The 15,073-nt window shown below is 42.9% G+C and overlaps 1 protein-coding gene across 1 annotated transcript in view; it reads left to right on the top strand.

Moving 5' to 3' along the window:
* The window catches only part of LOC141047141 (uncharacterized), a 56,706-nt gene extending 45,189 nt beyond the window's left edge, over positions 1–11,517 (top strand). The window contains exon 2 of the mRNA XM_073542100.1: positions 8,600–11,517. Coding sequence (XP_073398201.1) covers positions 8,600–10,173 — 1,574 coding nt within the window. The 3' untranslated portion in view covers positions 10,174–11,517. The remainder of the gene's footprint in view (positions 1–8,599) is intronic.
* The last annotated feature ends 3,556 nt before the right edge of the window (positions 11,518–15,073 follow it).

A 15,073-nucleotide genomic window follows, 5' to 3' on the forward strand; every position in this document is an offset into this window, starting at 1 on the left:
ACGGTGTTGGGCTGTGAGCACAACCCCCATATGTTGACGTCGGGCCCTCAGACCATCCTCATGGAGTCAGTTTCTAACCGTTTGTGCAGAGACATGCACATTTGTGGCCTGCTGAAGATCATTTTGCAGGGCTCTGGCAGTGCTCCTCCTGTTCCTCCTTGCACAAAGGTGGAGGCAGCGGTCCTGCTGCTGGGTTGTTGCCCTCATACGGCCCCCTCCACATCTCCTAGTGTACTGGCCTGTCGCCTGGTAGCACCTCCAGCCTCTGGACACTACGCTGACAGACACAGTAAACCTTCTTGCCACAGATCGCATTGATGTGCCATCCTGGATGAGCTGCACTACCTGAGCCACTTGTGTGGGTTGTAGAGTCCGTCTCATGCTACCACAAGTGTCAAATCTCAACCAGCGTTCAAAAGTGACCAAAACATCAGCCAGAAAGCATTGGTACCGAGATGTGGTCTGTGGTCCCCACCTGCAGAACCACTCCTTTATTGAGGGTGTCTTGATAATTGCCAATAATTCCATCTGTTGTCTATTCCATTTGCACAACAGCATGTGAAATTGATTGTCAATCAGTGTTGCTTCCTAAGTGGACAGTTTGATTTCACAGAAGTTTGATTTACTTCGAGTTATATTCTGTTGTTTAAGTGTTCCCTTTATTTTTTTGAACAGTGTATATAGATAGAGAGATTTTTTTTTTCTTTACATTGGAGGGTCCAATTCCAGCTATTGCTGTGGGATCTGTGATTTCTATCTACTCCACTGTGTACAGGATAATAGAGTATAATAAAGTAGTTATGGACGTGACGTAACTAACATTGTGCAGTGACTCTGCTTTCCATATAGTGATGGATATTTCTTGTTGCTGAAACTGTGATATTTTTTTCCATTTTAAACCTTTTTTAAACCCCTCTGATCAGTGCGATCACACAACATACAAGCCTCTGATGGCTCCGGTGATGCCCTGTACTACTGTAGTGCAGTGTATCATCACTGCCTGTCAGTGTAATACTAACGGCCCCATACACATGAGATCAGAGTTGGCTGAACGGTCATTTGGCAGACGGCGATCTCTCCCGACTCCCCCATACACACAAATATTCCAGCTTTCCTGTGGTCTGTATGAGAGAGTCGCCTCCAGACTCCTCTAGAGGAGGATTATCTACAGGAAGAGCAAACGGATTATCCTCTGAAATTCAGAATGTCAGATCCTTCTCTGCCCTGACATCATCTGTCGGGAGGCCCCCAAATACATTATATGGTCGGCCAATCCCCCCGAAATCAGTGCTTTCATGGAACTTTAGTCTAATGTGTATGGGGGCGTTATAAGGTAACTTATTGGACGCTGCTTCTGGCCCGGCCTAATAGACCTTCATACATTGCAGCCCAGACCCCATTATTAGGCATGTAAGTATCGGAGTAACTAGGCCGCCCCATGCTATCGAGTACTTGGGGGCGGGGGGCATTCAGCCAAACTCTGTCACACCTTCTTACATGTCATGTTTGCTTTTCATAGCAGCAAGTGGTTTTGTTGAAGCCTCATCTGTGCCGTCCCTGCGGTGTACATCTATGTTCTGGGGCCCAAAAAGATTCATTCCTTTTTAATAAATGTTTAACATGTTAAAAATTATAAAATGTGTCTTCTGCTTTTTGCATATTTTTTTCTTCTTACAAGAATTGTTGGAGCCAATTTTCTTTAGAAACATTTTAATTTCGGCTTTTTCTGGAGTTTTTCTTGTAATATAGGAAAGTCTAAGGCCAGAAATAAACCCCATAAATCACTGTACATGGAGACTTTGGGATCAGATCATTTCTGTCCGTTGTGTTTGTGGAAACAAAAAATCTTTTCTAAAAGCCTCAAACTTCTGTGTGTGACTCAGAGCTGAGATCTAACGTGAGAGAAGATTCCAGTGAGGGGAAGACGGGAAACCTTCATATAGACGGCCGGTGGGGATGGAGTCAGTGACCGACACTGGCCAAATCTGTCTCTAGAGCCGCAGTAGGAGATGAAGATGTCGTCCTCATCATGAAGGAGTTATTTCTCATGTCGCGTGTAATGAATATCTCCTGCAGTATTGGTAATGCCGATTCCAGTGTCAGTAATGAGACGAGAATTAGCGTTATGGAAGATGAGTCTATGAGGAACGTGTTCAGCTGCCGACTCCGAGGAGGAAACTGCTTGTTGTCTGTGGCCTAAATATATAGGTTTTATTAGTAGATGTCAGGGAAGAAAACTAAACCCTGTAAGATAATAAATCTGCTCATATGTTTCCCTTATTATCTCCAGTAATTGTATTATTACACAGGATTCTTATGATGTTACATCGGATCATCTTCTTCTCATTCAGGTCTCTACAATATCGGATCCTCTCAGTGAAGATCTTCTACAAAAGAGAATTTTCCTGATTTACCCATCAAGGATGGATATGGACAGAGACAAGATGGCGGAGAGGATGTTACACCTCACCCTAGAGATCCTCTTCCGTCTCACTGGAGAGGTGAGAGATTCTGATGACGTCACATTACATCATTCTTATCTATGGGAATATCAGATGGACAGAACTGGAGAGGTGAGGACTCTGGGAATGTCTGTAGTGAGATTTATTAATGTGTCTCTCCATAACCAGGATTACACAGTGGTGAAGAAGACCTCTAGTGATCGCTGTCAGGACCCTGTGTCTGAGGGATGGGGAAGACCCCTGAGCCCAATCACGAGGCCTCCACCTCACCCCCTGATCCATGAGGACATCAATCACCAGAAGATCCTAGAACTCATCTACAAGATGATTGAGCTGCTGACTGGAGAGGTGACACTGCTGGGAATGCTGGGACATTATACAGTAACACTATGAAGGGATCGGGGGGATGACGGTATCATTGTATGTGTCAGGTTCCTATAAGGTGTCAGGATGTCGCTGTCTATTTCTCCATGGAGGAGTGGGAGTATTTAGAAGGACACAGAGATCTGTACAAGAACGTCATAATGGAGGTTCCCCAGCCCCTCACATCACCAGGTAATAGACAGGACTAAATACACACGGCCTATAATTATCTGTATGTAGAGAATGAATTCAGTCCCTGTATGTGTTTCCTCCAGATCTATCCAGTAAGAGGACAACACCAGAGAGATGTCCCCGTCCTCTTCTTCCACAGGACTGTAACCAAGAAGATCCCAGTGCTCCTCAGGATCATCAGGTAGATGGAGAGAAGGTGTCAGGAGATCTCCCCTGTGATGTGTAGACGGCTGTGAAGGTCTTGTGCTCAGTCTTGTTTTATCCACCAGTATTATATGTTTTATACTTGTGTAATGAGAGCGGTGGAGATGGCAGGATTAGAGCTGATCATAGATGGGACTTCTCCATCTGTCTGTGACTTCTACAATATTTGTTTCAGGGTGAAGATCTGACCCATATTAATACTACAGAGACAGATGTGAGGGGTGATGAGTGGTGTAAAGAGGAGATTCCCACATATGACTACCCAGGTGAGTAGTAACCACTGAATGCAGAGAAGTCACAGATTCCTCTCAGTCACCGGCTGTGGCTGCTTTATCGGTGGTGTAGTCCGGCCGTATTACCATGATCACCATTTTCCCTCTAGACCACAACATTCTCCTCCACCCAAAACTGTTCAAATGACTTTGGGTATTGATAGCCCTTTTCTATAGAACTTACAACCTGGAGGATCTACCTACCCCCTGGGATTAGTGTGAGGGTGATCCCTTAAAGCGAGATCTATATGATTGCTTGTACCTGACCCAATATAGGCCGAGTGCACGCTTAAAGAGTCACACCGAACACAGAGTTAGATGTCTACTCCTTTCTCAGTAAAGGCTTGCACACAGCTGAAGTTTATTCTCAAGACAAAGAGACAGGAAATGGGTGTCACACAATCTTCTGAGGAGCCAGTGTCAGTCTATGATAGGTCCATTTCAGCTTCACTTCCATATATGGTATCCAGTATCTCAGCTTCTGCATTCCAAGGATTCCTTCCAGGGTGTTGTCTGAAGACACAGACGCCATCTTGGTACACCATATCTGAACTGACTTATATAAGGTTTAATAATTGATTTCATTAGCCATTCTCTCCGTCACATTAGGAGATGCTGACCGTTACCTGCCCAGATCTGTAACTATAAAGCCAAATGACAGCGTACGTAGAATGTGCTGACAAGATAGAAAATCACTTGAAGAAAAATATGCGCTTTAGGTGGTGCTCTGATTATATATTCATCTGTATTACATCCGGCGCCTGCGCAGTAGCATCTATAAGTAAGAGACAGAGGTTACTGCGCTGGCGCCGCTGGTGACATTTTGCTGGATGTAATTTTTTTTCTAAGCCTCACAATAGCCACAATATTATAGGCATTATCACCAATAACATCAATGCTATTATATGCATTATGTAATAATGGGGGCAGGTCAGTGAGGGATCAGCGACCTGTCATAAGCCAATACAGAGGAATATGTAATCAGAGCACCACATAAAGCCCCGCCCACAGCCCCACCCACAGCCCCACCCACAGCCCCGCCCCGAGCACGATAATATCATTAACTGAAAATTACAAATACAGATTAAACAACAACCACAAGACGGATTTCATCACCAGGTATCGATGTAATCAGTATAACGGCGCCGACCTGACAGTGTCTGTAGGTTACTGAGCACAATCCTGCTGACAGGTTCCCTTTAAGACATCTCCGCTCTGCACTATTATACACAGTTCTCTATAAATGTGTAATATTTCTTCTTGAAACTCATCTGACAGAAAATATTGGCCCTTACGATAGTTTAGATTGTGACGTCACCGAGCCCCATACTCTAATTACCCCAGAGAGGTTTCACCACTAGCTGCTCATTTATTACTGATGGAGACTGTGGAGTTTGATCATTTCAGTAGATGTTATTGTCTATAGTCACAGTGTGTGATTACAGTAGTGTCCAAAATCCTCTGATTTAACCTCTTCCTGCAGCCAGTTTTGTGTTCCTAATCAGGCCCCATTATTAATATCTGACGTGTGTCACTTTATGTGGTGATAAATTATTCACAAAGGATAATAGAAAACAAATGGATCTTACAAATTATTTTCCAGCTTCTCACTATACCCTACATACGGTTGTACACTACTGTCTGGGCACATGGCAGTGTTCAGAAGGGAAGGAGCGCCACTTAGCTATTTGAATGCAGATCTTGCTGGAATAGTTTGCAGACACAATGTATTGGGAGCACTGTTCGTGGTCACCTGGCAGCTCAAAAGATGTCCACCATGACCATGCTTGGCTCTATCTTCTCTGCTTTCCATATCCCAAGGATTGCCTTGCTCATCGCCCTTTAACACAATTACATGGATCTGGACTTACACAGGGACCTCTAGGCTTGGACCATGGTGTTACCTGCTATTCTGTGGTGTTAGATGGCAAGAAGAATAGTCAGGTAGCTGGGTCAGAACCAGAAGGACAGAATACAGAATCAGAAGACACAAGAGTAGTCAGTAAACGGGCCACGGTCACAACAGGGGATAAATACACAAGCCGCAAGCTGAAAGCAAAAAGCAAAAAACACAAATATCCTAAACTAAAAAGTAAAAAATGCATTATTTGCAGTTTATTTTTTACTTTTTAGTTTAGGATATTTGTGTTTTTTGCTTTTTGTTTTCTCTGGTTAATGGTCATGTGTTAATATGCACTTACATTGTGCATACACATTAACTTACTTTCTCAGTTCAGACTCCAGTTTTTTATTCATTTTATTGTGCATTCAGTGCATATAAGGGTGTGACCGCCCTCTTTTCTGAGCTGGGAAAACCATCCTGTCTGGCCTATGCTTTTACTAGTGGTTTAGTCGCTCGATCCTTGTTCACATTTACGTCACTTGGCAAGTGAAACGCTTTTAAATACTAGAGTTAGGACTGTCCCACCGGGGTTGCCGTGACGTGGTGGGATGGCTTGTACATTATTTTGATCAAAATTATGTTTACTAAATACCCTTATTATTATTACCTTTATGCATTATTTGCAGTTTATTTTTTACTTTTTAGTTTAGGATAGTTGTGTTTTTTGCTTTTTGTTTTCTCTGGTTAATGGTCATGTGTTAATATGCACTTACATTGTGCATACACATTAACTTACTTTCTCAGTTCAGACTCCAGTTTTTTAATCCACAAGCTGAGCACAGAGGACTGAACCAGAGGAGAACAGCGCTGTATCTGGCAGATTCCGGCCATGTGCTTTGCGCTTTAGTAGGGTGTGGTACTTTCCAATTGGCTGAAGTAGGGAGCAGATTACTCCAGCTGGACAGCAGGAACAGATCCCAGATGAGATTGGACACACCATATGCAGAAGCCCTAATATAACTAAATGACAGCAAACCGGAATAGTCGAAATCCCCATAAAGTAATTCCATGTAATTAATTAATTCACTGATGGTTATAAACTATACACACGTGGTCAAAATTGTTCTTACCCCTCGTTTAATGACAAAAACCCACAATGGTCACAGAAATAACTTGAATCTGACAAAAGTAATAATAAATAAAAAATCTATGAAAATGAACAAATGAAAGTCAGACGTTGCTTTTCAACCAAGCTTCAACAGAATGTGTAAATCGCGGTGTGTCCACTAATTAGCATCACATGTGTCTACAATCCTGGAATCAGTGAGTGGCCTGTATAGAGGCTACAGATACTCACTGTGCTGTGTGGTGACATGGTGTGTATCACACTCAACATGGACCAGAGGAAGCGAAGGAAAGAGTTGTCTCAGGAGATTAGAAGGAAAATTATAGAAAAACATGTTACAGGTAAAAGTTATAAGACCATCTCCAAGCAGCTTCATATTCTTGTCACTAAAGTTGCACATATTATTCAGAAATTTAATATCCATGGGACTGTACCCAACCTCCCTGGACGTGGCCGCAGGAGGAAAATTGATGACAAATCAAAGAGACAGATAATATGAATGGTAATATATCCCAGAATAACTTGTAAACTGATTAAAGGTGAACTTGAAGCTAAAGGAACATCAGTGTCAGATCACACCATCCGTCATTCTATGACCCAAAGTGGACTTCACGGAGACGACCAAGGAGGACACCATTGTTGAAAAAAAAATCATAAAAAAACAGACTGGAATTTGCCAACCCACATGTTGACATGCTACAAAGCTTCTGGGTTAATTTCCTATGGACAGATGAGACAAAAATGGAACTTTCTGGCAAGGCACATCAGCTCTATGTTCTCAGATGGAAAAATGAGGCATATCACAAAAAGAACACTATCCCTACTGTGAAACATGGAGGAGACTCTGTTACGGTCTGGGGCTGCTTTGCTGCATCTGGCACAGGGTGTCTAGAATCTGTGCAGGGTACAATGAAATCTCAAGACTATCAAGGGATTCTAGAGAGAAATGTGCTGCCCAATGTCAGAAAGCTTGGTATCAGTTGCAGGTCATGGGTCTTGCAACAGGATAATGACACACAATACACAGCTAAAACACGCAAGAATGGCTAAGAGGAAAATATTGGGCTATTCTGAAATGGCCTTCTATGAGCCCTGACCTAAATCCTAATGAGCATCTTTGGAAAGAGCTGAAAACATGCCGTCTGGAAAAGGCAACCTTCAAACACGAGACGACTGGAGCAGTTGCCCTTGAGGAGTGGGCCAAAATACCTGTCGAGAGGTGCAGAAGTCTCATTGACAGGTACATGAATCATTTTATTTCAGTAATTGTCTCTAAAGGTTGTGCAACAAAATATTTTACTTTAGGGTACCATCATTTCTGCCCAGGCCTATTTCATGAGTTTTATTTTTTTTAAGTTCTGTGGAAGCGTGGATGAAAAGCAATGTCTGACTTTAATTTGTTCATTTTCATAGATTTTTTAATTATTATTTCTTTTGTCAGATTAAAGTTATTTCTGTGACCATTGTGGGTTTCATTAAACAACTGGTACCAACAATTTTGGCCACATGTGTAGAAAGAGTGTATAATTTGACTCCACAGCAACTTTCTGGAAATTAACACGCAGTGGATGTTGGAGTGAAAATTACACATTTGCCATTTTATTACCCAGCACATAGTGCCCAGATTGTGCTCCAGGAGACACCGCAAATTAAGTGGATTCTTCTCACTATAACATTGCTAAATACAGGGATCCTAAATGTTGTTTGCGCACACTGCAAGACTCCGAAGTGAGAGCGGATTTTGCTGGATTGGTTTATAGAAACCTTGTTGCTTTTCAACAGCCTTTGAACCACTAATAGTGTGGGAACCTCTGTTTTTCCAATGACAGATGATGGACCTGAGTGGTGACTTGTTTTTGTGAGATGAGAATTGGTATTATTTTCGCCTACATAACATTGATTGGTTTCTTTATATTTGATATTTGGGAGGCAGAATGTACAAACAGTTGAACACCACACACTACTGGCTCATCCAGCAAGGTTTTCTATTAGACTGTGAACTGTCATTGACTTGGTAAATAATTAAAGTTTTTTACATAGCTTGCCATTTTTATGGACAGTTTAAGTAGAAATGTTCAAAAATATAAAACCAAAGGATATTTTATTAATAAGTAGTAATTGTTTTTTATCTTAGCAGATGAATGTACCAGGAGATCAGAGGGACATTTGACATCTTCACTTTTTAAATCTGATGATCTTGAGATCCTACAAGATACAACTGAAGTGATTGCTATTACTCCAGATATACCATCATCCATTCACAGCAAAGATCTGTCATCTGGTCCTATGAAACAGGTCCCATCTTCTGATTCCTTACTGAGTAATAAGGGAAAGCAATGTCACAAAAGAGGCAATAAAAAACAAACTGCTACTAAAGCAAAGAAGTCATTCACATGTTCAGAATGTGGGAAATGTTTTACGTGGAAATCACGTTTTGTTACACACCAGAGAACTCACACAGGGGAGAAACCTTTTTCCTGTTCAGAATGTGGGAAATGTTTTACATGGAAATCACATTTTGTTGCACACCAGAGAACTCACACAGGGGAGAAGCATTTTTCCTGTTCAGAATGTGGGAAATGTTTTACACTGAAATCAGATTTTGTTACTCACCAGAGAACTCACACAGGGGAGAAGTCTTTTTCCTGTTCAGAATGTGGGAAATGTTTTATACAGAAATCAAATTTTGTTACTCACCAGAGAACTCACACAGGGGAGAAGCCTTTTTCCTGTTCAGAATGTGGGAAATGTTTTATACAGAAATCACATTTTGTTACTCACCAGAGAACCCACACAGGGGAGAAGCCTTTTTCCTGTACAGAATGTGGGAAATGTTTTAACCTGAAAACAAATTTGGTTAATCACCATAGAACTCACACAGGGGAGAAGCCTTTTTCCTGTTCAGAATGTGGGAAATGTTTTAACCGGAAATCAAATTTGGTTAATCACCATAGAGCTCACACAGGGGAGAAGCCTTTTTCCTGTTCAGAATGTGGGAAATGTTTTAACCGGAAATCAAATTTGGTTAATCACCATAGAGCTCACACAGGGGAGAAGCCTTTTTCCTGTTCAGAATGTGGGAAATATTTTAAACAGAAATCAGATTTGGTTAATCACCATAGAGCTCACACAGGGGAGAAGCCTTTTTCCTGTTCAGAATGTGGGAAATGTTTTAACCAGAAATCACATTTTGTTACTCATCAGAGAACTCACACAGGGGAGAAGCCTTTTTCCTGTTCAGAATGTGGGAAATGTTTTCACTGGAAATCACAATTGGTTTATCACCATAGAACTCACACAGGGGAGAAGCCTTTTTCCTGTTCAGAATGTGGGAAATATTTTAACCGGAAATCAGATTTGGTTAATCACCATAAAATTCACACAGGGGAGAAGCCTTTTTCCTGTTCAGAATGTGGGAAATGTTTTCACTGGAAATCACAATTGGTTTATCACCATAAAATTCACACAGGGGAGAAGCCTTTTTCCTGTTCAGAATGTGGGAAATGTTTTGCACATAAATCACATTTTGTTAAACACCAGAGAATTCACACAGGGGAGAAGCCTTTTTCATGTTCAGAATGTGGGAAATGTTTTTGCACTAAATCAGATTGTGTTAGGCACCAGAGAACTCACCAGGGGAGAAGCCTTTTTCATGTTCAGAATGTGGAACAATTTTTAACCAGAAAGGGAGTCTTGTTCCACACCAAATAACTCACACAGGGGAGAAACTTCCTTCATGTTTAATCGAAAATAAATCTTGATCACATCAGAGAAGCCATTTTTCCTGTTTATAATGTGGGAAATCTTTTAATAGAAATGAAATCTTACTACTAATAATAATATTTATTTTTATATAGCGCTAACCTATTCCGCAGCCCTTTACAGTTTGCACACATTATCATCACTGTCCCTAATGGGGCTCACAATGTAAATTCCCTATCAGTATGTCTTTGGAATGTGGGAGGAAACCCACGCAAACACGGGGAGAACATACAAACTCCTTGCAGATGTTGTCCTTGATGGGAGTTGAACCCAGGACTAGAGCACTACAAGGCTGTAGTGCTAACCACTGAGCCACCTCAACAGACCTTACACAGGGAAGAAGCCTTTTTCCTGTTCAGAATGTGGGAAATATTTTAACCGGAAAGCGCTTGTTAGACATCAGAGCAGTTACACAGGGGAGAAGCCTTTTTGATTTTCTTAATGTAGTCAATATTTTACTTGGAAATCAGCCGTTAATAAACATCAGAAACATCACATAGGGGAGAAGCCTTTTTTATGTTCATAATGTTGGAATAGTTTTAACCAAAATTGAATTTTCTTAAATGGGTTGCCTCTTGTCATTCCTCCTGTATGCTGAAAAAAGGCTAAAACTAAACTTTATTAATTCCAAATGTAAAACTATACCCATAATTCACCCCCTGAATGTTAGACAGAAGGTGACTAATAGAAAAAAACATATACCCCACACCTCAGTATATAGGGTGAGGTGATGTATACACACTCACTCTCCAAGCCTCACATTTCTACGGGTTTCATTGTCCTCACCAAAGGCGTCATCAGTTGACTATTTAATATTGATCTATATTCAAGCGAGACTAGACAAAAAAAAAATTAAAATCATGTTATCTGTAACAGAAAACTAGCCACATATCGGCAGATCCCAGACTTCAAATTTTATACTTTGTATAGTTTTTACATCACGAGGGACTCAGATCTATCATTCTACAGGAAACAACCTAGGGGTTTTCAGCCTCGGTTGGAAGAATACAGATCTGCTCCATTCACCATCGCTGAACCATGGATACGTTTGGAGAAGCCAGGTTGTGATCCTCAGATCAACTGGCCTTTTACCTTGTATGGACTGAATGGATTGTCCTCTTCCTACACTTGTCGTTACCTCATCTCTGTGCGTGCCACAGGTGGGGTAGCGACCCTGGGAGTGAATCAGCGGAAGGGTGAGACTCTGTAATGTGCACTCTGTTGGGTATTTTGCTGTGACTGTTCTATGTGTTATCTGCCTGTTTTGTGGTTCAATAAAGCATTGCCACACTGCATTACCCTCACTGTGTGTTGTCTGAGTAGCATTATGCCCATGTTAAAGGGAGAGCCTGCGTTAGGTGGGAGGATCCCTGATCCATCTCGTTTCGGTCAGCGGACCGCGGCACCCGTTGACCACCCCATGTCTCCACAGGCATGCTTCAATAGTCTCAATGGGAGGCTAGAAGCTGCTATAACCCGATCAGTTCTGCTACATACAGGCAATGATCAGATCACCTGCATGTAGCAGAGTTGCTCACTTGCTATGAGCGCCAACCACTGGGCAGCGCTCATAGGATCCGGCAGTGACAACCATAGAGGTCTGCTGGAGACCTCTGGTTGTCATGCCAACCTATCGGTGACCCGCAATCATGTGACGGTCACTGAAGTGCGGGATTTCTGGCCCATCATGTGCAAGAAAAGATGTAGGCTCAGCGCCGGAGCCCACATCAAAAGGAGGGAGTCCGACATCAGTGTACATTTACACCCGATGTCAGAAAGGGGTTAAAGGGGATTGTTTTTACAGAGACAGAAGTGGTAATTAATCATGTATACATACAAATAATTACAAAAATACACAGCTTCTAATGGTAAATAGTATAGAGTTAAGACAAGAAAATATAATTTGTGTAAATCGTGTAGATATAAAAATTCAGGCAAATGTCAAATGTTCAAAAACACAGAAAAAAGGCAGAGATGCTTACCTGCCCAGACCTCCAAACAAATGCACTGTCAGGGTGAGTGCGCCCATATAGTTAGGATGGGGGCAACACAGGTGCAAGAATACCGATGAGACAACCGCTCACAACCTACCAATGTATGGAGGGGCGGTTGCTTGGTATATTAATGCACTATGAAGACTTGTATGCGGCGCTGTTCACACAATGGGAATGCACAGCATCCAGGCTAACAGCCTATTAGTTACGCCCATACTATTAGATCAGGCGGGCTGTCTAGTGCTATCCAAATGCATCCCATGTGAACAGACACCACAGTTTACAAGACTGAATGGGCCCAACTGCACCCTGAAAAATATAGTGCAAAAAACACATATAAAAATATGAGAGGTATTAGTAAATATTTTGGCCAAAATACGTAAGCAAGTAACCCACGTCATGCGTTGGCCTAAAAAAGTGTCAAAGGACTCACAGAAATTGCTTCTTCTACTTCCACCACTGCTGCTGCTGCTAATATTTTGGCATTGAAGAATTGACGGTCCAGAGGTTGGAAGTCTACAACCACGATTCGAACTGTGTGCTTCACTGCTGTCTTAGGGAAAAGCTCTCTTAAGGTTGTGTAAAAGCGTGTTTCAATACTCCAGCATTCGCTGTTCCCTTTCTAGGGCGGGGATCGTCTGGAAAAATTTGGTTTTATAACGTGGATCTAAGAAAGTGGCAACCCAGTAGTCAGCATTATTCCTTACCATAACTATACAGGGATCATGTTGCAGATAGTGTAGCAAGAAGGCACTCATATGTCGGGCTCTACCATGAGGTCTAAGCCCAAAGCCCATGCTGTGTTGGTGGCTGGGTAACAATGAGGCTCATTTCCTCCGTCCCATCCCTCCAACCACGAATAACAGAGAGGGAAGTATTATCCTCTTCATCTTACAGTTGCTCGCCCATCACCTCTTTCTCCTCCATTTGTTCCTTGGATCTTGCACCTTCGATAACAGCGTGTCTATCACCACCCCCACTCGATCACAGTAATCCACCCTCCCTTGGCACCCACCTGTGTGGTGACAGTCTTGAACTTAGAGACAGTATTATCCCTTCTGCATCCGCCTCTGCTTCCTCCTCTTCTGGGACCACCATCTCTTCCCGCAGGCTGTTCAATGTCTTCTCCAGCATATATATGACCGGAATAGTGATGCTGATGATGGCGGCATCAGTGAGAACTATCTCAGTAGCCATTTTGAAACTGTGCAGAAGGGTTCAGAAGTCCTTAATCTGTGCGCACTCTGTAAATGTGACATGCGCCAGGTCCATACTGCGTTGGCCCAGGCTATATGACATGACATACTGCGTCAGGGCTTGTTGCTGCTGCTACAGTTGCTCCAACGTGCACAGTGGAATTCGATGAGGAGAGGGGTGTGAACAGCAGAAATGAGCACACAGCTTACGTGCCTTCTTGAGCAGTTCACCCAGGCCAGAATAGTGGTGGAGAATACGCTGTACCACCAAGTTGAGGACATGAGCCATGCAAGGCACGTGTGTGGGCTTGCCTTGCTGTAGGGCCGCCACCAAGTTTGCACCGTTATCACCTTCCCTGCATGCAGGTTCAGCGGAGACAGCCATTGATCACACTGAGCCTGGAGAACTGTCCACAACTCTTCAGCTGTATGACTGCAATCTCCAAGACATATCAATTTTAAGACTGCCTGATTGCAGAGAGCCCATGTTGTGCAGTACGGAGGTGGTGGGGGTCTGCTCCGCACTTGGAACGTGTGTCTCATTAAGGCAGAGGTTGAGGGCACAGGTGGAGGCCCTAGAGGTGATAGAGGAGGCAAAAGCAGTGGAGGAAGTGTTAAATGTAGAGGTTTGTCCTGCAAACCTTGGGGATTCCAAGACTTGTGGAGCAGCACCTGTTCCCACAGCCAGTAGAGTCACCCAGTGCTCAGTCAGCGAGATGTAACCCCCTTGGCCATACTTACTCGTCCAAGTGTCTGTGATGAAATGCACTCTAGCAGACAGCGATTTTGTCATGGAATGGGTGATGTCTGCGACATGCTGGTGTAGCACAGGCACAGCTTTCTTAGAAAAGTAATGACTACTGGGTAATTGGTACTGGGGGACTGCGACGGCTATGAGATTTCGTAAACTGTCTGTATCAGGCAGAAAGGCAGCATTTCTGTGGCCAACAAATTGGAGATGGTGGAGTTCAACCTCTTTATTTCCTCCTACGCATGACAAAGCTATCTTTTATGTGACCACAACTGCGGAACCATGGGCTAGCTGCAGTGCTGAGAGAGGGCGGAGAACGGTGAACCAGACAAACTGCTGGACCGTGAGAGAGTTGCAAGCGGAGATGTTACTGTGGTTTGAGAAACTTGTGGTGTGATCGTTCTCTTTGATCAGTCAAAATCTAGGCTTGTCCGGTTCCGTTACATCTGAAGGCGGCATCTCAGTCAGCGTGACTGGAGCAAGTACAGAACTTGAGGTTTTGTGGTTGAAGACCTGTGTCTCAATAGTTGATACAGTAACCGAGGAGGAGGAAGCAGCAGATGTGATTGATGGGGCGGCTGATGGTTGTTGATGTCCGCTGGTCCGCATTTTTGTGCAATTGAATTCCCACAATAAAGCATGCTAACATAGTTAAAAAGAAGATTTTTGTCCATCCAGTTCAGCCTATATTCCATCAGAATAAATCCCCAGATCTACGTCCTTCTAAAGAACCTAATAACTGTAAGATACAATATTGTTGCGCTCCAGGAAGACATCCAGGCCTCTCTTGAACCGCTTGACTGAGTTCGCCTTTACCACCTCCTCAGGCAAGGAATTCCAGATTCTCCCTGCCCTAACAGTAAATAATCCTTTTCTATGTTGGTGGAAAAACCTTTTCTCCTCCAGAC

This window comes from Dendrobates tinctorius, unplaced genomic scaffold, assembly GCF_039654945.1.
Source record: "Dendrobates tinctorius isolate UK_male_01 unplaced genomic scaffold, ASM3965494v1 ptg000126l, whole genome shotgun sequence".
In the NCBI taxonomy this organism is placed as follows: Eukaryota; Metazoa; Chordata; class Amphibia; order Anura; family Dendrobatidae; genus Dendrobates; species Dendrobates tinctorius.